Consider the following 25,885-nt stretch of genomic DNA (forward strand, 5'->3'; position numbering starts at 1 on the left):
AAATGACTAAGGTTTCACATCTCCTCCTTCCTCCCAAGTATATTAAAGGAAAAAAATCACTTTTCTTATACCTGCACCAAACCAGGAATGCTGTCTTACTGTGTTGTTAAATCTTCTACAGGATTTTACTTATGGATGGAACTCAATAATTATAAATAAATAAAATAATTTATAAATAATTCATTAAATCCACGAAAAGTTCTTTAGGCCTGAGAAGGGGATACCAGTTAGTATAGTGAATTACCAAATTAAAATGGAGCTAAGCACTCATTAAATGAGAAAAATTCTAGAGCAACTGTGCTTGATAGAAACTTCTGCAAAGTCAGAAATGGCAGATTGTGTCATACAGGACAGTAGTCAGTCACTATATAAAGCAACCGTGTATTGTGGCGGGGAGATGGATTACTTGATAAAGTGTTTGCTTTTCAAGCTTGAGACCATATTTTGTTCCCAGAGCATAATAAAAAACTGAGTATGTCAGAACAGAAAGGTAATCCTAGAACTGAGGAGGTGGGGACAGAAGAAACCCTTGAATTTACAGGCTCCCCAGCCTAGACAAACCAATGAGAGACCCTGTTCCCAAAGCAAGGGGGACAGTTCCTGAGAAATGATGGGCAAGCCTGACAACTGATCTCCATACAGGTATGTGTATGGGTGCCTGTAAACACACACACACACACACACACACACACACACACACGGCGCGGGGGGCAGAGAGAGGGGGGATGAGGCAGAGAGAAAGTGAAACAGAGAGAGAGAGAGATTGAGCATTGAGATATAGCTGGTTTCATCAAGGAAGTCTAGTCAGTTTTATTTCATTTAAATTTAGGTGTCCAGTATCATACTGAGCTGTTAATCAGTCTTTGTACTTTTGTATGCATGAGCTCCCCTCACATTTCTATCCATGATTGGCTGTTTATGTGCGTATGAAGCAATTCTGGGTCAAAGTGGGCAAATACGAGGCTTTCTTACTTAGAACTAAACTGGGAATCTTTTGAACCTCCGTGAATTCCTAATGGCTTCATCATGTCACATGTAACTTCTGACCTGTGAAATAGACAGGCAGACATTCCCTGTCTACCACAGCCTTAATGGCTTCACTCTTCCAAAGATGAAAAACCTTGGTTTGGCATGGGGGGCACTGAGACAGACCGCCCTTTGGGGTAATACATTTCCTAGGAGAGGCATTAATACTGTAGATAGACAGCAGCGTGGCGGAGCTCTGAGAGACTTCCCGCTCACATGGCAGACTAGGCCTCCTTCTTCCAGGTTTCAGAGGAAGGAGGGTGTGTCCTGCTGTGAGGCTGATGCATATTTCACAACATAACCTGCAGCCAGACTGTCCCTGACTCCTAGGCAGCAAGATGTGAGGGGTCCTGCATGATAGGGAGAGAACATACAAGTCTGAGGGTGTGGGAAAGATGGGCACATCCATAAAGGTGCTCATTACACTCTCTGTCCTCTGATGTCCCCAGGTCCAGCAGCTGAACCCTGTAAATGCCCTGAAGAAAGTGAGACTTAAATTTGAATGCCTCTTAAGCGCCTGAATCCTGATACCTGGAGAGTCTGTTAAAGACTACAGATTCACAGACAGGCTCTATGTGTAGCTCTTGCCCTTTTCTTCCAAACTTCTGCATGTGGGCATGGCCTGATTGGCACCTAACTGTTCACTGGGGGACACACTTCAAACTTTACGGAAACTATTTATTGAAGGATGCCATAGCCACACTGCCTGAACCACAAGCGCTTCCATAGTTCACAAACAGGCGCAGGTGAGCAGCGGCATCCACACAGGCTCATGGAGGCGGCGTGTGTCCACGACTCTCACACTTCACCACTGCACTATTTAGTCACAAAGCCAGAATGGTAGAAACCATGACAACATCCCTTCCTAAAAGGAGCGCATGTGGAAGAGATTGGTGAGGGTCCTTCCCGAGAAATGTAGTGGGGTAAGGATGGAGGAGCTAGAAGAAACACGCATGGCAGGAGGAAGATCTAGATCACAAAGGGCTCCATAAAATCAGTTATGCAGTGAGACAGCCAGTGCTACATTGTGGAAGTTATATTATTCCACAATGGCCTGAGATGTGCAGGAAGCAAGCAGACTTCTTTTTAGACTGAACAAGTCTATGAACAGTTGTGCTGGCTAATTTTATGTTAACCTGATACAAGCTAGAGTCTTCGGAGGGGAGTGAGCCTCAAGTGAGAATGATGGAGGCGGGTCTTCTATCAATCTGTTGATTTCATTGGTTAATTAATAAAGAAAACTGCTTGGCCTAATAGGTTAGAACATAGGTGGGTGGAGTAGACAGAACAGGAAGAAGGAAGTGAGGTAGATGGCTCAGACAATTGCCACGCCTCTCCTAAGTGAGGCAGACTGCCATGCCTCTGCTCAGGGAGATAGATGCGATGAAGCCAGCCGCCAGGTCAGACATGCTGAATCTTTCCTGGTAAGACACCACTTTGTGGTGTTACACAGATTATTCGATATGGGTTAGTCAAGATGTGAGTAAGGAGCTGAAAATAATGGGCCAGGCAGTATTTAAAAGAATACAATTTGTGTGTTGTTATTTCGGGGCATAAGCTAGCCAGTGGCTGGGAGCCGGGCAGGATGAAAAGCAGGCCTGCCTGCACCTCATCACTACATGAGAAAATGAGTCCATAGATGATTGGACTGTAAGCAAGCATGTAGGACAATTTTCTAATTGATAATTGATGTGGGCAGCCCAGCTCACTGTGGGTGTGTCACCTCTATGCTCGTGTTCCTGGGCTCCATAAGAAAGCAAGCTGAGCAAGTCGTGGAGAGCAAGCCAATAAGCAGATCTCACCCACGACCTCTGCATCAGCTCCTGCCCCCAGGTTCCTGCTCTGCTTGAGTCCCAGCCCTCACTGCTTTTGAAGATGGAGAGTTATAAGAAACTGAGTGATATAAACCCTTTCCCATCCAAGTTGGGTTTGGCCATGGTTTTTGATCACCACCATAGTAACTCAGGCTAAGACAATAGTACTTACTTCTGGCAGACAGTCAGCTCTCACAGCTGAGAGACAACCGACCTGCTAGGAAATCCTCAGAGGCAAAGAATGTCCCACAGGAAAGCTTCCCACACTGAGGCGACATCTTTTCCTCTTTGCATGATGAGGCCTCTGACTCTGTCCACCATCATGCATCCCTTAGTCACCTCCTGTGACAGCAACTAACCTCTCATTTACTCACAGACGCCGGGCTTTACGGGGTACCTACCACAGGCTGCCTTTCCCACATTTCCTTTACCTTCTCAGCTCTCCTAGTATTATTTACAGACGAATGATGTGCTCTGAAGTCTTTGTCTCGTAGCTGATCTCCAGGACACCTAAATGAACATATCCCAAACCATTCTCCCAACATTGCTCTAGTGGCCAACAGCCCTTGACTACAACTGGATCCAATTCAGATAAAGGTGTCCCTCTTTCCATGAGTCCCCTGGGACTAAACCCCCTTGCTTCTCTTTGCAAATTTTGGGATGGGTCTCAAACAGACCCGTCCTAGGATTCCTTACACATTTTTTTTTAAAAAAATTTTAATCTATAGCTTTATTCTAATTTTAATCTACAGTTTTATTTCTGTATATATGTCTTTGCTTGTGTCTGTGTGCATATGTGCCCCCTATCTGTAGAGGCCAAAACAGGGCGTCAGATACCCAGGACCTGGATTAGTGGTGAGCTGCCTGACGGAGGTGTTAGGAACCCACCTTGAGTCCTCCGAAAGGTCCACTGAGTGGGCCACTTTCCAACCTGACCCTATAGGATATGTGTCTTTTAAGACAACACATTGGGTATTTGGTGAAGTTTCTATTTGGCTTACCTCTAGAGCTTTGTTATCCCTTAAACCGGAAGTGTTGCCCATGGGTGACTGTCAGCTGTAGCATCCTGTCATCCCACACCTGTCCGGTAGCACAGGAGCGTGTGTATGTTACATCTAATGTTGTCGCAGACTTAAGGGTCTTTGCTCACTCCAAAGCCTCTTTCATGGGGATGAGACTAATCTAAAGTGAAGAGTGGATGCCCTTCTGAATGTGAGGTATAATTTTATTACTTAGACACATGTGAGCATAATTTTATTACTCGTAGAAGCATGGCTCAGTATTAAATGTTCAGAGAAGAAACTCTCATGTGTAATGTACACATGTTGATGTGGACGTCAAAGGACAACTTCAGGAGTTATTCTTCAGACTCCACCTGCTTGGTTTTTTTTTTTGTTTGTTTGTTTTTGTTTGTTTTTTTGGAGACAGGCTTTCTCAATGACTTGAAGCTTACCAAGCTGGCCTGCGAGTGAGCCTTGGTGATATACCTGTCTCCTCCTCGCCGTCTGGGACTGCAGCTGTGCACCACTTTCTCTGCATTTTAATATGGGTGCAGGGGCTTGAACACAGGTGTTCATGTTTGCAAGGCAAGTGTTTTACCGAGTGAGCCATCTTACCAGCCCAAGGCTTCTGTTTATACTTATTACTGTGCTTGACGCATTAAGTGGACTTGTCCAGGAAACAGTTTTGTATCGTGGCTACAGGGCTAACACATGTATCATAACTTAGGCTGCAACCCATCCACCCTCCTAGTTCCTGGTGCATTCAAGGGAAAACGTTTGTTGTTTATAGGGATTTGTGTGATGTGTGGGAAGACACAAGTCTGGGAAACACGTCTCTTGTGAAATTTGTTGTAGGGATTAAGCAATGGTCAAGAGCTGGTGGGATAGTTCAGTTGGTAGAGTGCTTATTGTGGAAGCACCAAGCCTTGGGTTAGGATTCTTGGCACCCTGTAAGAGCCGGGCATGAATGTGCATGTCTGCGATCCCAGCAATGGCAAGGTGGAGAAAAGCTATATTTGGCTTTCACTTGGCTAATGTAGTCGAATTGGTGAGCTACAGTGTTTGAGATTGCTTTCTGTTGCTATGGTAAAAAACACTCTGATCAAAGTTACTCTGTTGAGGTTTCTTTTGGCTTACACTTCCAAATCACTTCTGTCTTTGAGGGAAGTCAGGGAAGGCACTCAAACAGGAAACTGAAGGCAGAAATCATAGCCCATGCTGGTTTAATTACAAGCCTCAACTTTGTGGTTTCTTATCAAATCCAGGATCACCTGTCCAGGTAAGGGGATTGCCCACAGTGGATCTGGCCCTCCAACTCAATTAATAATCAAGATAACTGCATATGGGCTTATCTGAGCAACCTCTCAATTGACTGAGAGCCTAGATGATTCTAGGCTGTGTCAAATTGAAGCTAACTAGGAATCCAGGTACAGGGAGAGAGTATGTCTCAAAAATAATATAAAGAGCAATACGGGAAGACACTAAACACTGGCTTCTGACTTTCACACATGTACTTAAGCATACAAACACATACAGGCACATACGCGAACATAGAAATGCACCATACACACACAAAATGAAGCAAAATAAGCCAAACTGTGTGCTTAAAACATATTAGGTGTAAAAGTATTGTATGTCCTAACTGATTATTGCAGCTGATCTTGTACAGATGGAGTCTATTTTGGACTATGTGCTATTCAGCATCTCTGAAAAGAATCCATGCTGTGCCGTTTCAAAGGTGTGGCGGGCGTCCATCAATTCTTTTTTCCATTTCTGAGGTGGAAACGGAAATAGGCAGAAACGGAGGGAGTTATTGTTCTGCATCCCACCCAGTCTCTCTCGCGGCCTGTGTCCTGCATTCAAGGTGGCAATCAGCACTGTGACACTGGAAGCTGAAGCAAAGACTTACAAGGGTGCACAGACACAGCTTCTTTGTCTTATTTAATGTTTGATTATGATTCTATAGGCGAGTCTTTTATACTTGCTTCTGATTTTAGTCACTGTTAAAACCACAAGGCATAAACCTGAAGACAGAAGAACTGAGTTAAAGTCTCTAGTTATATCCACTAGACCAGCTCTAAGGAACGATAATATTCCCCGACGCACAAAAATTAAAATAGCATTTCTAGGAGCTTGGGGATATGCCTTGGTTAGGGTTTCTTTTGCCATGAAGAGACACCATGACCACAGGAACTCCTTTTTTTGATAACAAATAATCTCTATTATTTATTTACAGTTTTAACTCTTTAAAATGTTACTTCATAAAATGAAAATGAGTCTACATTGAAGAGGACTCATTTTAACATCTTAATTAAAAATAATAAATAATCTCATGTAGATTAAATTCATAAGTAAAAAGTATGATTTCACAGTAAAGAGATGTTGTTTCAGAAAAACAATTAATTGGAGCTGGCTTACAGTTTTAGAGGTTTAGTCCATTGTCATGACAGAACATGTCAGTGGGCAGACAGACATGGTGCTGGAGACAGAACTGAGAGTTCTACATCTTGATCCACAGGCAACAGAATAGCTCAAACAATGAAGACCTCAAAGCCCACCCTCACAGTGGCATACTTCTTCTAACAAGGTCACACCTCCACCAACAGGGCCACACTGCCTATTTGTCCGACTTTCTATGAAGGCCATTTTCTTTCAAACCATCACAGGATAGCATAGCAGGTATAACACCTGCTGCCAAGCCTCAGGGCCTGAGTTCCGTCTCTGTGCTCTACATGATGGAAGGATAGATAGAGTCAGTTCCCACAAGCTGTCCGCTGACCCACAAATGGGCACCATGGGAAACACCCACCTACCGCACACACATACATGCACACATGTTCACACTAATGTAGCAAATTATATTTCAAATGAAATACGGTTGCTGATTTCCATGAAAACCCAGAGGGACAGTGGGGAGAGGGTGAAGTGTGATTAACGGTTCAGGTGGGAGCAGGCTGATGAGCTAGAGAAGGGTGACTGCTGGGGCTTGGGAGTAAAGAACTCTGGGGCTGGACACTGGATGGCAGCACGGGAGTCCCCTGCTTAGTCAGTTATAGGCCACACGAGGGTGGAGAAGCAGCCCGAGTCCCCTGGCGCTGTGGCTGAGTACAGTTGGGAGAAGGTCCTCTAACCTAGCCTTGGAAGCAGATCAGGGTACTGAACTCAACCTCTACTTTCTGCACTAACATCTAGTTGCACCACATTTTCTGAAAAACAAAACAACAAAAACAAAAGCAGAACCTTAAGTTATCAGTGTAGGGGTGGGACACAGATATTGCTGAAATGGTAATTAGCTAATACGCTCTAAGCCCTGGTTAGATTCCCAACATTACACCAGCGATCCCAACACTCAGGCAGTGTAAGCAAGAGAATCAGTCATTCAAGGTCATCCTCAGCTATGTAAGGAGTTTGAAATCAGCCTGGGCTATATGAGATTGGTCTAATATGAACGCGCGTGTGTATGTGTGTGTGTATGTATATGTATATGTGTGTATGCATATGTGCATGCATGTATGTGTATACCTATATGTATACACATATACATATATCATATATAACATGTCAATAGTCCAGTATGCAGTGGGTGAGGCTTATAGGTTGTTAGAAATGAAATCAGAGATAGTCTTAAGATCATCCCTGGTTTTATGTTTGGGAAAGTATGGCTGAGTTATGAATATTGTACATATTTATGGTGAAATAATTTTTTTCTCTTTCAAGTTAAAAGATGGATCATCAGCTAAAGGCGCCTACTTTTAAGGCTAACAGTCTGACGTAAGTCCTTGGAGAGCCACATGATGGAAGAAGAAAACCAAATCACAAAAATTGTCCTGAACTTTCACATGAATACCTTAGTACACATGTATTCAAAGATGGGCAAACACACACACACACACACACACACACACACACCAAAAAAAAAAAAAACCAAATAAGTAATAAATAAAGGTTTGTAAACTTGCTTGAAATTGAAATTTCTTTTAAGTGCTTCTAAATGTAGATTGCAGGACTGACAACAGCCCTCATATTCAGAAATCAGAGTCACCAGCTGTGCTAAGGACAACGTTGCCGCAGTTGACACCTGACTTCATGCTCACCCAATTTTGATGTAATTCAGAACCGGGAATTGGTGAGCACACAGTTTGCCTTAGAAAGCCTATCCACTTTTTCAGGTCACCCACTTCATTCTGAGACACATTTACTGTTTGGCTATCAAAGAAAGCGTTTGCTGGGACAACCACAGGAGCTCTGAGGGTCTGCCTATTAGCTGTAATGTGTGTGGAGGGGCATCTTCAGTGCTAGGGAGAAAGACTGGGCAATTATCAGTCAGGAAGTGATCCTTCATGCTAAGTGTTCAAGCTGCGACTGGAAGGTTCAGAACATGCCTAACTTCATCTGTATGAATGCCCACCGTAGCTGCTCCACTCTGGCTCATTTTCAGCTCTGTGGGTGCCGTCTCAGCTTGGTTGATCACCTTCCTGGACCTGGGGGGAGTTGGGAGGACCTTGGTCTCAACATAGAGTAGGGAACCCCGATGGCTCCTTGGCCTGAAAAGGGAGGGAGGAAGGGTATGGGGAGAGGGGAGGGGAGGGAATGGGGAGGAAGAGGGGAGGAGATGGAAATTTTTTAAATAAAAAAAAAAGAAACTGAGGTGGGGTTTTCTCCCCATTCCTACTCTAAATCAAAGGAAAATGTGGTTTTCTTCAGAAATGTTTGAAGAAGTCATCTTAAGCCAAACACCCTGTACTTTCACTTTTGACTTTGATTTATTTAATTGATTGGTTTTTACAAAGGTACATACTTATTGCTACATTTTCTTTTTCATGTGTATGCATGGTATGCTTGAATGTGTGTATGTGTGTCTGCATGTGTGTGGGAAGATACATGTTTATCTATACAGGTGTGCAAGTTGAATACCAAGGCTCTGTTGCTTGGGTATCTTGTTCAGTTACTCTCTCTACCTTTTATACAGATGCAGTAACTCTCACCTAAACCAAGTGCTCACGGACCCTGCTAGTCTAGTTTGCCTGTTTGCTTGCAGAACCTTTTGTCTCTACTTCCTATGCACTGAGATTGCAATTAAGCCAGCACACCTGCCTAGGATTTACCTGAGTACTGGGATCCAACCTCAGGTCTTGCACTGCAAGTCCTTTACTTGTTGAGCCATCGCCATAGACCTACTTTCTTCTATTTTAATGTAACTTTATCTTACACGTAAATATTTGTAAAAATGAAAAAGTAAAATATGATAAAAAAAGTTAAGTTGGGGATTGTCAGCAATGAAAAGCAAATTATGAAGACTTGAGGATTTTTATTCCAAATTAGTAAGCACCATTCAAAAGGGTCAAAGTCCCACATTATTCTGCCCACTCTTAAATTTCTGTGTATAGTTTTACACTTTTATATTTCCCCATATATCATTTATTATAACTTTATTCAATAGATATACCTAAATTAAATGCTATATGAAAAACCACAAACGTGCAAATCAACCTTTATTTAACTAGCCAGAAACTATGGTTCCAGCAATATCTAAACCTTGTTCACTGTGTCTGTCATGGGAAGGTGAAAGCAAGAGACAGGGAAGTTGGAAATTCACTTACAGCTTTCATTCTGGAGAACTTGGTCTTATGGCTATAGTCGTGACAATATGGAAAGTTAGAGAATGCAGTTACCCCACATTACCTCCCCCCACACACACACAGTCAGCCCTCTTGCTACAGAAAGGGGGAAGTATCAGTGTACCTCAGGACCTATCTTCTTGGTGTCATACCCAACGCTCAGAACACATTTCAGAGTAGATGACAATCACATGCCTTTCTTCTTTCCTGCTTTGAATTTTATTATTTTTTTTTTTTTGATTTTTCAAGACGGGGTTTCTCTGTGGCTTTGGAGCCTGTCCTGGAACTAACTCTTGTAGACCAGGCTGGCCTCGAACTCACATTGAATTTTTTTATTATTAAGAAGAAGAAATAAAATTTTGATAATAATAAATAGAATAAATAAATTTAATAATAAAAATAAAATTCTTATTAACAATAAGAAATAAAAAGAAGTTTATCAAACAAGACTATTAAAGACTATGTAATGCTGAATACAGTCCTCACAGTCTACATATGTCTTAAGATCAGCAGGGGCTCTGCCATACTTCCCCAGCTCCAGTGTCTACAGATTTTGACACACATAGTCCTGTGCAGTGGGCATTAGGATACAGAAAGTCCCCAAATTTTCAACCGCAGTGTGAGTGAATGCTTTTTCACTAAGTGGAAAAGAAGCTAGAGCATCATGGGATGAGCACGTAAGCTGAAGGAAAAGTTGAATCTGTTGCTCATTCCTTTAAGATCAGTAGGTGATGGAGGAGAGTTATCTGTCTATGTTTCTTTCATTGGTTAATTAATAAAGAAAACTGCCTTGGCCCTTTAAGAGAACAGAAAAATTAGGTAGGTGGAGTAGACAGAACAGAATGGTGGGAACAAGGAAGTAGAGTGGGGGAGACGCTTCAGGCAGTCGCCATAGGAGTCTCCATGCCACTCCTCTCCGAGATGGACGCAGGTTAAGATCTCTCCTGGTAAGGCACACCTCGTGGTGCTACCCAGATTACTAAATATGGGTTAAAGGAAGATGTGAGAATTAGCCTATAAGAGGCTACAGATAATGGGCCAGGCAGTGTTTTAAAAGAATACAGTTTCCGTGTAATTATTTCGGGTGTAAAGTTAGCCGGTGACTGGGCGGCGGGAACGCAGCCCTGCCGCTTCGCACTACAAGTAGGCCTCTCACCTCATGTTGTGAGCAAAACTGTTGATTTTTCACCCTTTACTTGCCCATCTCATGAGACTCTGTGATGCTCCTCACCCCGGGTTCCAGAGAACTTGAGAATTCAGCATTCAGTCAAAGTTTATATTGATTTATTTTTCCTACCTGAGATGGAAGCAAAAACTTAAGCCGAGTCTTCCAGTTCCATGAGAATGAATATTTGTAATCTACAAAGTCCAAATGTCATGAATAGTCTGGGAGCCACACAGCTGTTGAAAAGTCCCTGTATGTCTTGGTGCTGGGGGCCACATGTGAAATGTGCCATACTTCCTCATGTGCTGAGATTGCATTTGTACCGTTTCATCCTCTGTTCCCTATGCACCAGTGACTGCCTGTCTACTTCCCAGCCTTTCCAGACATGGTATCCCGGCCTGAGGATTCAGCTTCACTGTCTCCGTCTTTGAAAGGCCTTCCTGCACACCTCCTAAGAGAGCCTATCCCCTGTGCCTCTGATGCAGCTTCTGTCGTCTTCCTCGCTAGCTTTCAATGAACCCTTCTTTCCATTTCACCCAGCATTCTCTTCGTGAAAAATAAAGGTTGAGTAAATGATGTCATGAAAGGGCCAATCAAAGCCTTCTGAGACCTGAAGCACGGGTCCCCTGGTAGTTTCCTAGGAAAAATTCAGAGGAAAGAAAGACTTGAGAGGGGAACGGAAGAAGGGAGGAGACACCACAAACACTGCATCTGCAGTGAACCTGGAGCCCTGAGCTGCAGGAGAGGAATCGGGGTCTGAAAGAACTAGGAGTTTAAGTTCAGAGGCAGGGAACAGTGGTGCTTTAGTTGAACACGCTTTCATTGATCTTTAACATACAAAATGGAGGCTTTCTAAGGCATCATTACCAGTCTCTCTTTTATGCTATTCCAGGAACTGGTGGTTGGTCCCCAGCAGACTCCAATGCCCAACAGTGGCTCCAGATGGACCTGGGCAACAGAGTGGAGATTACAGCAGTGGCCACGCAGGGAAGATACGGGAGCTCTGACTGGGTGACAAGCTATCGCCTGATGTTCAGCGACACAGGGCACAACTGGCAACAGTACAAGCAAGAAGACAGCATATGGGTAGGAAATACTTTCGTCTTCTAGTGCATAAAGATGAAATGTGCTAATACTAACTAGTGTTTCTGGCAGCTTGCTGTATCCAGACTGTGGAGGCTTGATCACTGTCCTGTACCCATTCAGAAATAATGAAACCGCGTCTAGGCCTGGTTCCAGTGCAACTCTCTCCCAAGGGAAATCAGTGTCAGCTGGAGAGAGTTCAGTGCACTCCTCCCCTTCTTGTGATTTTCAAGAGCTTTTTGACAGAATCTGTTGTCATCTATAAGACTAGGAAAACACGCTGACACAATCTGAGTATCAGTAAGACTGTGCCATTGGCTGTCTCCTTTCTTCATGGTGCTGTGGGGAAAATGCACCAATGACAGCAATGAAACTGAGAAAGGGCTTGTTTGACTTACGGTTCAAATTTACTATCCATCATGGCAGGGATGTAAGTCATGGTACCAGGAGCTTGAGGGGCCTGGTCATGTGGCAGCCATAACCAGAAGGAGAAACAAAGGCTTTGCTGGTCCTTGGCTCACTTTCTCCACTACAGTACAGTTCAGGCTTCTAGCCAGGGAATGCTGCCACCCACAGTGGGAAGACATTCCTATGCAATTCGCACCATCAAGATAGTTCCCTACAGACGTGCTCAGAGGCTCATCTCTCAGCTGGCTCTGGATTCTGTCAAATCGACAATTAACATTCACCATCATATCGGTAAAGGGTTTTATCTACTTGTTTGTTTAAATGTATCAGACACTTTCTATAACTTGCTGAAATAACTGAACTGTCACTTGTTCAAGGTTGCTAAGTGTGGAATTTTGTCTGAGGAATCTGTACTTTTGTCTCATTGTGTTGAACAGTCACCATTCAAGGTTCTAAAAAAATTCAAATATAGGAAAACATGGCAAAGTTTAGATTTATCCTGGCACTGTGAGTAATTATCAGTTTGGGAGTAACACATCTGCTCTAACTTACAAAACAGAGCTTTCTTTCCTGCTGCAGCCCACACTGTGTGACCTTCATGTCAACAAAAGCTTGTCCGAAAATCATTAGGAAAAGAAAGCAGGGAAAGAGACACAGGGTTATGCTACCTGGATAGGTTATGTTACCTGTCTCTAGAGGCTGGAGTTTGAGGCTTAGGAAGATGGTTTGGTAGGCACAGTGCTTACCATCAAAGGGTGTAGTTAAGTTCCCCAGAACCCGCAAAAAACCAGGTAGATGTGATGGTAAGCCATTAAATGTGAAGACATAGTAACAGCAAAGGTGTTCCTGCCCTCACAGAACCTCCTTGTCTGCAGCCATGACTTCAGTTACTCCATCCTCCAGTCTTAGCCCAACCTTGTTGAAAAGAATGTGTTTTGCCTGCATTAGTATTTGTTGCCTATTCTACTATCTGGGTCTCTAATTGAGGCTTGGGATAAAGTGAGCATTCTGATTAGTTACTAAACAGAATATTGAACATCAGTGGGTTGCTTATGATATCAGTTGCAATATTCTCAAAGGGCAAGGCTTTTCGTTTTCAAAATTCTCTTCGGAGGCTCTTCTATTTTCTTTCTCAATATTGAAGTTTACATCAATTTTTGCAGATTTGTGCTCAGTTTGCTGTTGGGTTTGGAGTGAGGAATAAGCAGTCCTTCTATCTGGGGAACTATTTCAAATTTTTATGTTGACTTTCAAGGGGAAGATAGATGTGGGATTATTTATTTTCTTGGGGTTTTCAATCAAAACAGGTTGTTTTCAGACGAAGTTGCAGTTTTGAGTCATTTTGTTTCCATCTGTAAAAAAGATCCAAGTTTCATTTTCTTCAGATCGTAAGCGGCCTTCTCTCAGCCTCCCTGGGCATCAGGATGCTTTCAAGGCTGGCATCTCTCTGTGTCTGGGAACAGCTTGTGCAGGGCTCTTAGCCTTGCTTGAGGTGTTGGCTCACTTGAGTTTCAAGTGCTTCTAATTTCTTTCAAGGCAAGCACCTCTCTCTTCTGCCTCCATGGAGAACTAAGCCTTGACACACTGGGCTAATTTTGGGTGTTTAGTAAAAGAACTCTGGAATCACCCTGGCTCTTAGATCTGCAGTGTGGAGAGGCAAGATTGTTGCCACCATACCCCATCATCCTCAACAGCCCAACACTGTCCAGGCACCGTTAGCGTCATTAATCAAAATTAAGTTTTACTTCTTAATATTCTTGGTTGCAAAATTATGGTCTGTTTCTCCTTTCTTTCTTTTTTATTTTCACAGTTTTTTTTTTTCTTTTCCTTTCTCACTTGAAATGTGAACCTTGTCAGACTTACTCTGGAAGAATAATATTAAACCCCACTGTTTAATTCACACAATGCTAAATATAAAAGTAAGAAATCATCAACTATACCTAACTGTACCTGTGTGAGGCAAATAGTGTCTAAACTCTGAAATGGTCGAGGAAAGTCTGTCAAACTGGTGTTTTACAAACATTTCACAAAATATGCGCAGTCTCCTTTTCAGCTAATATGGGAACTTGCATCAAAATATGCTGTGGTTCACTCGACTGCCTTGGGCAGGAGAAATGGCACAGCGAGTGAATATATATATATATATATATATATATATATATATATATATTTAAAAAAAGAAAAATGTGCATAGTAACACATACTTTTAACCTTGTGAAGTGAGAGATGAGTGATCTCTCGGGCTTGCTGGCCAGATAGTCTAGCCAAATTGGTGAGTTTCAGGTTTAGTTAGAAAATCTAACTCAAAAAAAATGTGTAGAGAGACTAAGGAAGGTACGCAGTGTTGATTTCTCAACACACAAGCATAAATATGCATGCAAGCACACACATATATACATACAGTAGATGTCTTTGTTTTTCTCCTTTGTTTATTTTTTTTTTAATTTCACTTTAGGATCATAGCTTCAGAGAATGAAATGGACAAAACAAGAGAAATTTTTTAATAAAACTGTCTGAATAGCTCATTTAACTTCCCATATTACTCCAATATGTAAACCCATCAACAATAAATATCAACTTCAAGGATGCTGATTTAGAACATCTATTAAGGATTTCTTCTTTTTGTATGTATATGACATGCATGAATATGTGTACATGCCTACTGACATGAATGTTGACTCACATGTGTTGAAATTTTGTTAATATTCCCATGTATGTACATGTGTACTATTATGTATAGAATCCCATGGATGGTATTGAGAACAACTTCATTATCATTCTCCCTCATACATGAAGGCAGGATCTCTCACTGAACTCCAAGCTCATCTTTAAATTCTGACTAGCTAGCCAGTTTGCTCTAATGAGCACCAGTCTTTACCTCTTGAGCACTGGGATTACACACAGAATGCCACACCACTGAGCTTTTGCAGTAAATTCCTGGAATTCAAACTCTGGTTCTCATGCTTGTAGAGCAACCATGGTCCATGCTGAGTCATCTCTTCAACACTCTGATTTGTGTGTGTGTGTGTTGCTGGGGATAGAACTCATGTCCTGAGACATGCTAGGCAAGTTCCTTCCTAACAGTTAAATCCTCAGCCTCATGTGGCTATTTGCAGAGTCTTGAAGTTGGATATGCTTCAGTTTATAATGTTTTTTTAAAAAAATGTATTTCAAGCAATACTGGTGGGAAAACCTTGTTAGGCAATTATCTTTAAGAGGTGGATCCAAGTTAAAGCGTGGCTTTCTGGAGTAAAAGGGGTGCTTGGCCAAGGTGCTCACTCTCTGTGATTCCCAAGGGGGTACAGCTGAGTTTGGACTTCTTGTTCCTGTTCCATGAGTTTTCCCCTTATAATAAATAAGAATATAATTGTTTTATTCTTTAGTTAGCCTGGTTATTTCCCAAATCGGGTTAATTTCTACACAATACAAACAGCACACTCAGTTCAGGACATCAATTTACCCAAGAGAATTCTTTTATTTCAAGTTCACTTCAGGATAAGATCCTTTAAAAGACACCTTTGCAATAGACAGGAGAAAATCTCCGTGGACTAAAAATCCAATTTGTAGAGTTTCTGCTCTGACACTGAGTGGAACATTCGTGAATGAGGCCACTGAGCAGCCACTTATCAATGCCTAGCAATTTATTAACAAGCTGAGCTCCTGGCCACTAAATGATCAGGCGTGAAGGTGTCTCAGGGACAGACTTGCAACAATTTTCAGAATCCTAGTGCATCTGAAGTCTCCCTAGTTTGAGTTTGTAGACATTTTAGAGGAATGTAAAGATTCAGATTCTAACTCTAACAGTAGCCTGAGCCAGTGTGATTTCCTTTGTGTGTGTTGGTGGGGTGTATGGAAAAGTTGATGACAAGCTGCAGAAGTCTTTTCTCTTTCATGCTGTGTGTTGCAGGGATAGACCCCAGGTCATTAGACTAGAGGAAAGAACCTTTACCTGCTGAGCCATCTCCCCAGCTCAGCACTTAGGTCTTTACTGAGGCACGGTAAGACTTTGCAGCCTGCTTTCACACACACACATCAAAAACTTATAAAACCTGTCTCTTTGAACCAACCCATGTCTTTCCTACTGGGAAATGTCCTAGCCACCTAAAGTCTTTGATGACACCATGTGTTCACTAAGAAAGCACAAAACAAGAAACTGGTCAACTGCTATGAGTTCTGGTGTTTACATCTTCTCTTCCTCCCAATCACTTGCTTTCACTTTCAAATGCCCTTCTTACATTGCCAATGCCTGTGCCTCTTTGTGATAATTTGTTCCACTGGTCTTTTGAAAATAACGCTCCAAGAAGCAACTTTCAGGTGCAAATTTCAGGCAAGTATTTGCTCTTGGCAGCTTCTTTTGTTCGGATCCAGCAGACTATAGCTCCTCCTATCTACGCACATCTTCCTGAACTCCATCCAGTCTGTCCTCTATGAAGGGATACCCTTCATTTGATACAGGTCAGTTTTTCTAAGAGGATAGAGCTCTCACCATTTTTTATGTGATAACATAAAGACTCTTGAAAGATGCGAAGGCCATGAAAAAGGTTCCTGAGGAAAAAGAGAAACTTGAAGAGTCATGTCTGTGAGAAAACAAGGAATTTTGCAAGGCTGCAAGGCCATACCTATGCAGCTGATAATCTAAACTCAGAGGACAGCCTCCAAGAGATCAAAGTGGCTTCCTGCGGGTATCTTACCCCAGAACAACACACACTTTTGTGTGGCAGATATTCTTCAGCCAGAACTCCATGCAACTGGGCACTCTGCTAATAGTAGGAACATGTCATTTTACATTTTATTAAAGCCTATTTGGTTGCTTCAATATATAGAATAAATTGAAATTTCAAAAGGTCAAGGGAGCAGGGCTTTATCAGGAGACAGAAGCAGTTTACAGAGTCAACTCTACCTCTCAATGATGTTGAAACTCATAAGGCCCTAAGTAATACAGTAGCCTAAGCATTGGTAGTTAGGACCTGAGGATGAAGGAGATGAAACAGCTTCCACCAAGATTTCAGAACAAAATACTGAGCTAAATCACAATGGAATCTCCATCCTCCTTGAAGAAACCCACTATGGAGTATTTCCGGGTTTTGTGGGAAGATGTGTAATGAACACAGAAATGCTTAATTGCTTCCCACTCTGCATCATGATGGCAGCTACAATGTGAAGAACAGGCTGTTGTTCCTGCAGCCATGTACCTGTGAGGAATTATATTCCCTCAAACTATAAACCAGAGTAAATTATTTTCCTTTAAGTTGCTTCCTGTCAGCTATCTTGTAACAACAACCAGAAAAATCAACGGATCCACTAGCTTTTACTTTCCTCCAACTATCTTGCAGTTTCTCCAGATTCATTTTGCATTTCACTTTTCCTAAGACCACGCAGCCTTTTATAAAACATGTGAGCTATCAAGTACTTAACAGTGGGATCCCTCAGCCTGTGTGGTGTATTGCTCTGCGGTTAGTATAGCATTCTGGAGTCTGTTTGCTCATAAAAGGTTTTCACTGGTTACCCAGCACTCTCCTTACCCCGAGGTCAATTGAAACAACAGATTGCACATTTCAGTCATCAGTTCCCCAATTTCATCCTTGAGCAGCTCCCAAATTTTCTGGGAGATGCTCTCCTATCTTCTTGATTTACACACATTTATTCTGCCAATTTTGCCTGGCATGCCGTGAGTATTGATCATTGTTTGATATACTATTTTAAGCCTACCAATTTCAGAAAACAATTTAAGAGAAAGAAGCTCATTACTATCAACATATATCTTTTAAGCTCTCATTATATGCCTAGCACAAGGCTAGATACATGAACAGAGATTTAAAGATGCAGTCTCTTCCTCTCCTGGATGTCCACAACCATTAAGAGACTAAAACATGGCTCCTGTGTAACATGGCCCAGGCTCTTATTTGAGTGGATGTATGTGTGTATTCGAGACAAGAACATAACTGCTCTGTAACATGGCCCAGGCTCTTATTTGAGTGGATGTATGTGTTTATTTGAGACAAGAACATAACTCCTCTATAACATGGCCCATGCTCTTATTTGACTGTGTACATGTGCTACACACATCTGTTTATTTAGGAAATAAAGGCAGGTGTTGTGTACTCTGCTCTGCCACTTTCTTACTTAGTCCCCTGGAACAAGTCCTCTCAGTGAAACTGGAACTAGGCTGCCAGCCAGCAAGCCTCAGTGATCCTTCTTCCTGATCACTGATTCTGGGAGTCCTGGGGCTACAGGTAGGCACACTGTCAACCTCAGGTATTTATTTTAATTGGAGTTCAAGGGGTTCATTCTTAGAGCATCATGCTTGTCTAGCAAGCTCTCTTACTTGCATCATTGCCACACTTCTTTCTTTAACGCTTTTAAAATAAAGTAAAGGACTAGACAAAATAGCATACCATCAAAGACATTTGCAGGGCATTTTGTGGTCTGGAACTTATCGTGTAGACCTGGCTGACAGTGAGCTCACTGTGATTGGCTGCCTCAGCCTCCAGAGTGCTAGGATTAAAGGAATGGGCTACGATGCTTGGCAACTGCCAGGATTTTAAAGCTATTTTTTGTAATTTGTTTTCTCACACATGTATACATAGAAGTGCAAACTATGGGTATTAACTTTTGAATTGAACTTTATTTAAAAGTCAAAGAGGATGAGGAATAAATAACACTAAAGGTGTTTGAAAAGACCCTAAGGACTTATATTATTTTATGTTTATTTAAAATTACATAAGCATATGTTTGTGTGTATTAATTTAAGTTATGCTACTTGGAAAGACAGTGTAATCCTTCGCCCCCCCCCACACACACATACAAAATCCATTATCTACCTAACAAAAGTCTCAGTGTAGTCAGACATGGGAAAACTTTTGAGTTGTTAGTCAGGGGAGTCTAAGAGACCTCCAAACAATATAGGCTATTGCTCTTGTCCTTGGTACTAGAAAAACAAAGTCTAGCCCTCCTGTTGACGATACCACACACTGTGGACCCAGGACTTAAAGGAATCATTCTGGATCTTAGCTGGAAGCCTCCTTCCTGATGATTAACTCTAACAGTGTTGAAAGGAACCATGAAGGCTGGCATGGAAGAGAAATGATCAATATCCCTCCTCAATTCTAATGCCTGCATATGCAACAATGATGGAGCTTTCCCTAAAGGTGTGAGAGTGCTATTCATATCCTGGGACTAATCAACAGCTACCTGCACTTCTACTTAAGGCCTGCTCAATAGGAAGGGATTCGTGTCTGCTACTGACAAGCTAGCCAACTACTCAAGGCTGGAGAGACCATGGAGCCAATAGGAAAACAGCCTACAGTCACTTTCCTAACCCAGTACAATCTCTGACTGCATTCTGAATACCCACAGATAAGTGCAGTGCTTACCCCTCATCAAAGAAACAACTTGATGTAGGAGGGTCTTCTATCTATCTGTTGCTTTCATTGGTTAATTAATAAAGAAAACTGCTTGGCCTGATAGGTCAGAACATAGGTAGGCAGGGAAGACAGAACAAAATTCTGGGAGAAAGAAGATAGTGAGGAAGACGCCATAGCTTTCCTCTCCGAGATGGACACAGGTTAGAATCTTCCTGGTAAGCCACCACTTTATGGTGCTACACAGATTATTAGAAATGGGTTAATTAAGATGTGAGAATTAGCCAATAAGAGGCTGGAACTAATGGGCCAGGCAGTATTTAAATGAATACAGTTTGTGTGTTGTTATTTTGGTGTAAAGCTAGCCATGCGTAGGCCGATCAGGACAAAAAGCAGGCCTGCCCACTGCTCATCACTACAACAACTTCTTCTTTTTCTTCTTTTTGAACCAGTGACTGGTCAAAATGTAGATCACCTTACCATAGTATGCCTGCCCCAATTAATACAATTGTAATATAACCCAATAATGCCTAAGGTTCAAGGAACATTGCAGATGAAATGGTAAACATGTTATTAAGAGCCAAAGAACCAGGACACCTGCTGTAAGGTGGTCTCCTCTAAAAAGAACAAGAAAAATAAAAATGTGTGTGGGGGGGTTAGTGGTAGGAATGGATCTGGGAGGAGTTGGGACAATGCTGGAGGTAAATGTAATCAAGACACATTCTATGAAATTCTCAAATAATTAGTAAACACAATGAATACGTAAATACATATACATGAATATTTGTTTCAATAAAATTCCCAAAGAACTAATACAGGCTGTGCTTTTCATTCTTGTTTTAATTTTTTTAAGAAGTCAGTGAAGAATGGTGTACACTCAGACTGTCAATTTAACAGGGACCATGAATACACAAATCAGTCACCGCCATGCAGCAGGCTGGGTCCCAGCTGTGCCACTGAACAAAAATGTAATTTGATCTCCCTGAGCACATCCTTGCCAGCTGCTTTGCAGATATAGATGTACCTGCTTCCTGACCCCTAGGATCCATTCCTCCACACTTCCCGCTCAGACACTTTGTCTTACAGCTTGCCTTGCTTGTGGGAAGGCAGTCCATGGGAATGAAGTCCTGTCTTCACGTGGATCTAGCTTTACCAAGGATAGACTTCTGAAGCTCGGTGTTTGCTCTCCTTGAGACACCCTAGTGGCTGCCTATGCTTTTTGCTGACCTGAGATGCTCCTAAGGCTGAAGGGACACTGCTGAAAAGGAAAGAGGGTACAAGTAGCCAAACCAACAGCTGCTGCTTGCTCCAGCTTCAGCAGGCTTCGCTCTAGTCCTCTGCTTCATACTCAGTCTTAAAACTTCCTGGCAGATGCCCATCTGTTTCCTTATTTAATGTGAGAAATTACTGTGATGTTTCAGGGCTCTTCCCTGCGAGGGGTCTAGTCTCTTCAGGAAGCTAATGCTTCCCCACATTTACACAGGTGGCACTTAAACACATTCCACAGACAGGGAGTCGACACGCAGTCTTCAGGATTAATATTCACATGGACACTCCCCATGAAGGAGCAGATAACTGCAGTCCCTACCCTTGTCTTCTCTCTAGTAGGACAGGCCCCAGCAGTTCATATAAACGGACTTGGTTGATCTGTTTAAAATTAATTCTTCTAAATCTACTGCTATGAAATTAATCTTCTTGTCAGAGTACTCCATGTTTCCCAGGATGTTAGGCTCCTAATTGTATTTTCAGTATATATAAACCAATTAGGTTTTGAAAACTTTCTCCTTAGAATAGATCAGAATTAGTATTTCAATTTATAATAGTTTTTCCTTCTTCAAATTTATTGAGTTGTATTAAGTGTAGTGTCTGAGAGAGGGAGTTATTTTCAGTTGTCTTTTTATTACTGAGTTTTTCTTTCTTCCTTTTTTCCTTTCTCTCTCTCTCTTTTTTTTTACATGTGTCTGTGTGTGTGCTGGTATAGTATGCACATATGTGTGCATGCATGTAGTGGACAGACCTCAAATTTAGATGTCTTTCCTCCAGGTATTTTTGGAGACCTGTTTTCTCAGAAGTCTGGATCTCTTGAATCTGGCTCTGCTGGCTGACCAGCAGACCTCAGAAATCCACTTTTCTCTACCTACCCAGTGCACACACCCACACCCTACTTCTCACTGGACTCTGGGCTTGGACTCAGATACTCATTTTGCATACCAAGCATACTTTACCATCTGAGCCCCAGTACTGAGCTTTTGACTACTACATGTGCAATTAATGTTTCATCTTTAAGCTGTTGTTTTCTTCTATATTTTGCCTCTGCTTTGAAGTTTAAAATAATCTGTGGCTCTGATAGATAACTAAATCCCTAGGAGGCTTAGCTTCCTCCCTTGAAAAGCGAGTGTAATGGGGATGCTGACCTCATACGACCCGTAAAAGGTAGTTTCAAAAAATGATCATGCCTCAAAATGTCCCACAGGGCTTGTTAAGGCACAGTGTGCTGAGCTCTGCTTGTAGAACATCTGACCTGATAGGTCAGAGTTGGGTTAAGAATTTACATTTCTAAAACAATATCAAGCGATTGTTAGCAGCTGGTTGCGATCTCCCTTTGTAAAGCCCAGTGTCTTAAGTGGATCCTTGCACTTGATGAGCTTTGGTCAGAGCTAAGTGTAAAAACCACAACTGTTATTAAGTCAGGTAAAGGGCATCCTCTTGGTAGAGGAGCCCAGTGGACGCCAGCTCTCAATTTCTTTAATTTCCATTTTGTACACAAAAGAAAGAAGAAGCATAAGATATCAGCACTTTTCGAGTAAACTGAAAGCTCAGTGGGAAAGGTAAGCTCTCCTTGGGTTATGGGCAGAGTTGCCCAGCAAGCTCATTAAAGACAATTAGCTCAGAGGCCTTGTAGCAGACAGAGGAGCTGTAGGAAGAGCCTGGGGGAGTTGCTGACGCCTAAAGAAAAGGACTCCGAGGCCAAAGTCTGATGCCCCAGGTGTCTTCTTGGCTTGTACTCAAATGGAAAGCTTCCAGGCCTGGAAAGGGCTCCTGGAAACAAAGACTCTCTCCAGCTTTTAAAAAAGAAAAGGAGTTCAAAGGAAATTCATCTTCAATGAGATTACTAAGCTCATTATCACAATAGCAGTCAGTATTAAGGAGAGAAATGCGATGTAAAAACCACAAGACACTATTGCTGTTAAGGAGGGCTTTGCTGTGATAGCCTCAGTGTGGGCTGCAAACAAAGGGCCATAATGCAAAGGTGATGATGCAGGGCAATAATAAAAGCGGACCAACAGAGCCAGCCAAATAAGGGGGTGTTCAGAGTTGATGTGTTTCATGTCTATGACCAGCTACAATGCTGCACATGGTGAAAATCCTCCCCTGGTCTGAGAATCTGCAGATGTGTGCAGTGCCCTTCTGAATCACAGGGAAATTCCAAAGGGGGCTACAACATGTGTCGGGCATCTCCAACTTGCCTTGAAATAATTATTTCACTATATAACCTGAGATTGTTTCAGAAAGTGAGCTACAGCCTAGAGATGAAGGTAGTAGTGATTTTTTTCCTTCAAAGGTATTACATAAAAGTCCCCAGGGATGAGGAGATTGCTCAGATAAGAGCATGTACTCCTGTCTTCCAGAGACCTGAATTCAGTTCAGCTCCCAGCATGCATGTGTGGTGGACCACAAACACCTGTATCTCCAGCTCCAGCAGATCCAATACCTATGGCCTCTGAAGGCATCACACTCATTTACACGCACACAAAGCAAACAAGCACACACACAAAGCAAACACACACACACACACACACACACACACACACACAAAGCAAACAGTCACACACTAAAAACTAAAATTAAATTTTTAAAAAGGCCCTTAGAATTTTGCTGGAGTTATCAAAGAATCTTGGGTTCCTCATTTCTTGTCTTATTTGTGTATAATTTAGGATATAAGCATATATAAGACAATAAAGTTGTTTAAAAGTAGGATATGGCCGTCCTCTGTGAGATGGAAAGGGGAACCATGAGGAGCTGTATGAAGGTGTGAGATATGTACTTCAGGCTTGTCAATAGATCAATTGACATGGTAAGTTTTCCCTGGAAGCAATTTTGCCTTTGTAATAATTTGGCTACATTTTTGTGTCATCTTTCTTCCTTTGTGACAAGTTACAATGACAGAGGGCCAGACTTCTATTAATGAACTGAAAAACTGAGTATGTGGAAGGGACAAGGTCCAAGAAGGCTTGGTTACACACATCAACATGTTGTTTTAGCATCTATGCAGGCTGTGGGTCTACCTCAGGTAGATATGGATGCGGTGCACCACGCCCGTCTGCGCTCTATGCGCCACCACACAGTTCATGAACTGAGCAAGGGGCTGGAGATTGAAACACACAGAGACTCACAGACAGAGACACAAGCCATCCTTGATGCCAGAATACCCCAAGAATGCCCCCCTTTATTGTTTCCAGGTGCAGCTTATATAAGGATAGCCATGCCCTAGCTAAACGCACCAGAAACCATTCCCTTGCCGTCAGGAACTCTTGAGGGTCTCGTGCTCAGAGCAACTATAGGCACTCAGGTCAAGGGAAAACAAGTTGTTTACAAGAAATTCAGGATCTGGGGGTTCACAGATCCCAACATATGGAGCCAGTGATTGAATATTCTCCAGTGCGTGGAACTTCCACAGGCTTCCCTTAATGTAGCTGCTTCTGGAATGTGCTGTTATTTCAGACATTGCATGTGAGTCCTGTATGTTTGTGAGGAATAAAGAAGGAAAACGTACAGGCTATGCGAGTTAAGATGAGCAAGAGCACTTGCTGCATCAGCACTAATATCTGAGGTCAAATACCAGCAAACATGCAAACTGCCAGATGCTGCCACACACATTTGTAACCCCAGAGCTGTGCAAGGTAGAGATAGGAGAATAGCTGAACTTGCTGGCTGCTAACGTAGCTCCAGGTTCAATCAGAAACCCCATCTCAAAGGAATAAGGTGAAGAATGACAGAGCAGAATATCTGATATCCTTCTCTAGACTCTGCACACATGCAAAGAAACATGTACCTGCACATGTTCTGGGTTTGCACGTGTGCAGAAGACTAACTGCACATAGCAAAAGAGTCTCCTTAGTGAAGAGAAAATAGTGTATTCATGTTTGACAAACCAGCTCTCCTTAGGGCCAGTGTCTAAGTGCCCTTCTCACTGAGATGGCGTTCCCCACATCTGGAAATACTAAGGTTGTATGCTGGTGCAGGTGTGCATGTGCAAGTGACTGCACCTCCAGGGACTCCTAGGTGGACACCAAACACTGCCAAGCTCAGTGCAGGGTGGCCTCTCTCCTAGACTGGCCCAGGAAAAGGCAGCTTGATCAACGAGCCCTAGTGTTCTGCTTTTCCTTCCCTGACGGGAATTCTAGTCGCAGCTCAGGCATCTTTCGTGCACGTCCTTTGTCCCACATAATGTGTCAGCTTGTCAGTGTTCTCTTTTTTAGATGGATTTGTCACTTAATGATTTCTGAAACAATTAGATGACAACTCAATAAATGGCTTTGTCAGTTCTGTGTAATGCAAAAGTCAAATTATCAAGGAAGTAAATGCAAAATCTTACTTCAAGTGACATTGTGAAAAGATTTTAAAAATAAAGTCACTTAAAAATTTTGAGTTCTTTAAACTTGCAAAATTGATGTGAATGCTTAGAAACCATTTTTTCTGGAACCTGAAGTCTTCAAGATAGCTTTATTTAAATGTACAGATGTGAATGAAAAAAATGCTACTTTCAGAATGTGACTTTAGTATTTAAGCCAGAGTTGCTAGATTCTCTTAATACACATAGTGTACACACACACACACACACACACACACACACACACACACACTGACATTTCTATGTATTTGAAAATAGACATATACATCATTAGTCAAAGATGCACTCATTTATATGCATGCATATAAATTAAATGTATTTGTTGTTAGAATAAGCCAGCTAATGGTACCTTGACAGATTGGGTCTCAGGTTTGCTGCTAACAGATCATGCCAAGCAAGAGATCTAATGGAAGAGGTTTATTGAGTGCTTAGAGAGCAAATGGCCATCTCAGAGTTGGAACATGAGAGAGAGAGAGAGAGAGAGAGAGAGAGAGAGAGAGAGAGAGAGAGAGAGAGAGAGAGAGAGAGAGAGAGCAGGAGACAGAGACAAAAATAGGACATGGAGCAAGGGAGATATCTGTGACGGCAGGCCCCCTTTACAGGATGCACGTGCTCCAGGGTGGAAATGTGCAACTCCTAACAACAGTAGGAATGCGATGACATAAGCTGATGCTGCTGAGTCGCTTAAAGGTAGACTGCCAGAACACCGAATTTACAGCACTTGTGTTTATAGATTTAAATTTATTTACACGTATACAATACATTTAAATCAGTGTG

General features: G+C 42.2%; 1 protein-coding gene across 1 annotated transcript in view; it reads left to right on the forward strand.

Moving 5' to 3' along the window:
* The window catches only part of Cntnap5 (contactin associated protein family member 5), a 954,245-nt gene that overhangs the window by 202,650 nt on the left and 725,710 nt on the right, over window positions 1-25,885 (forward strand). The window contains 1 exon segment of the mRNA XM_042054039.1: window positions 11,517-11,710. Within this exon segment, the coding sequence (XP_041909973.1) occupies window positions 11,517-11,710 (194 nt within the window).

Source organism: Arvicola amphibius, chromosome 12 (genome assembly GCF_903992535.2).
Source record: "Arvicola amphibius chromosome 12, mArvAmp1.2, whole genome shotgun sequence".
Taxonomy (NCBI): Eukaryota; Metazoa; Chordata; class Mammalia; order Rodentia; family Cricetidae; genus Arvicola; species Arvicola amphibius.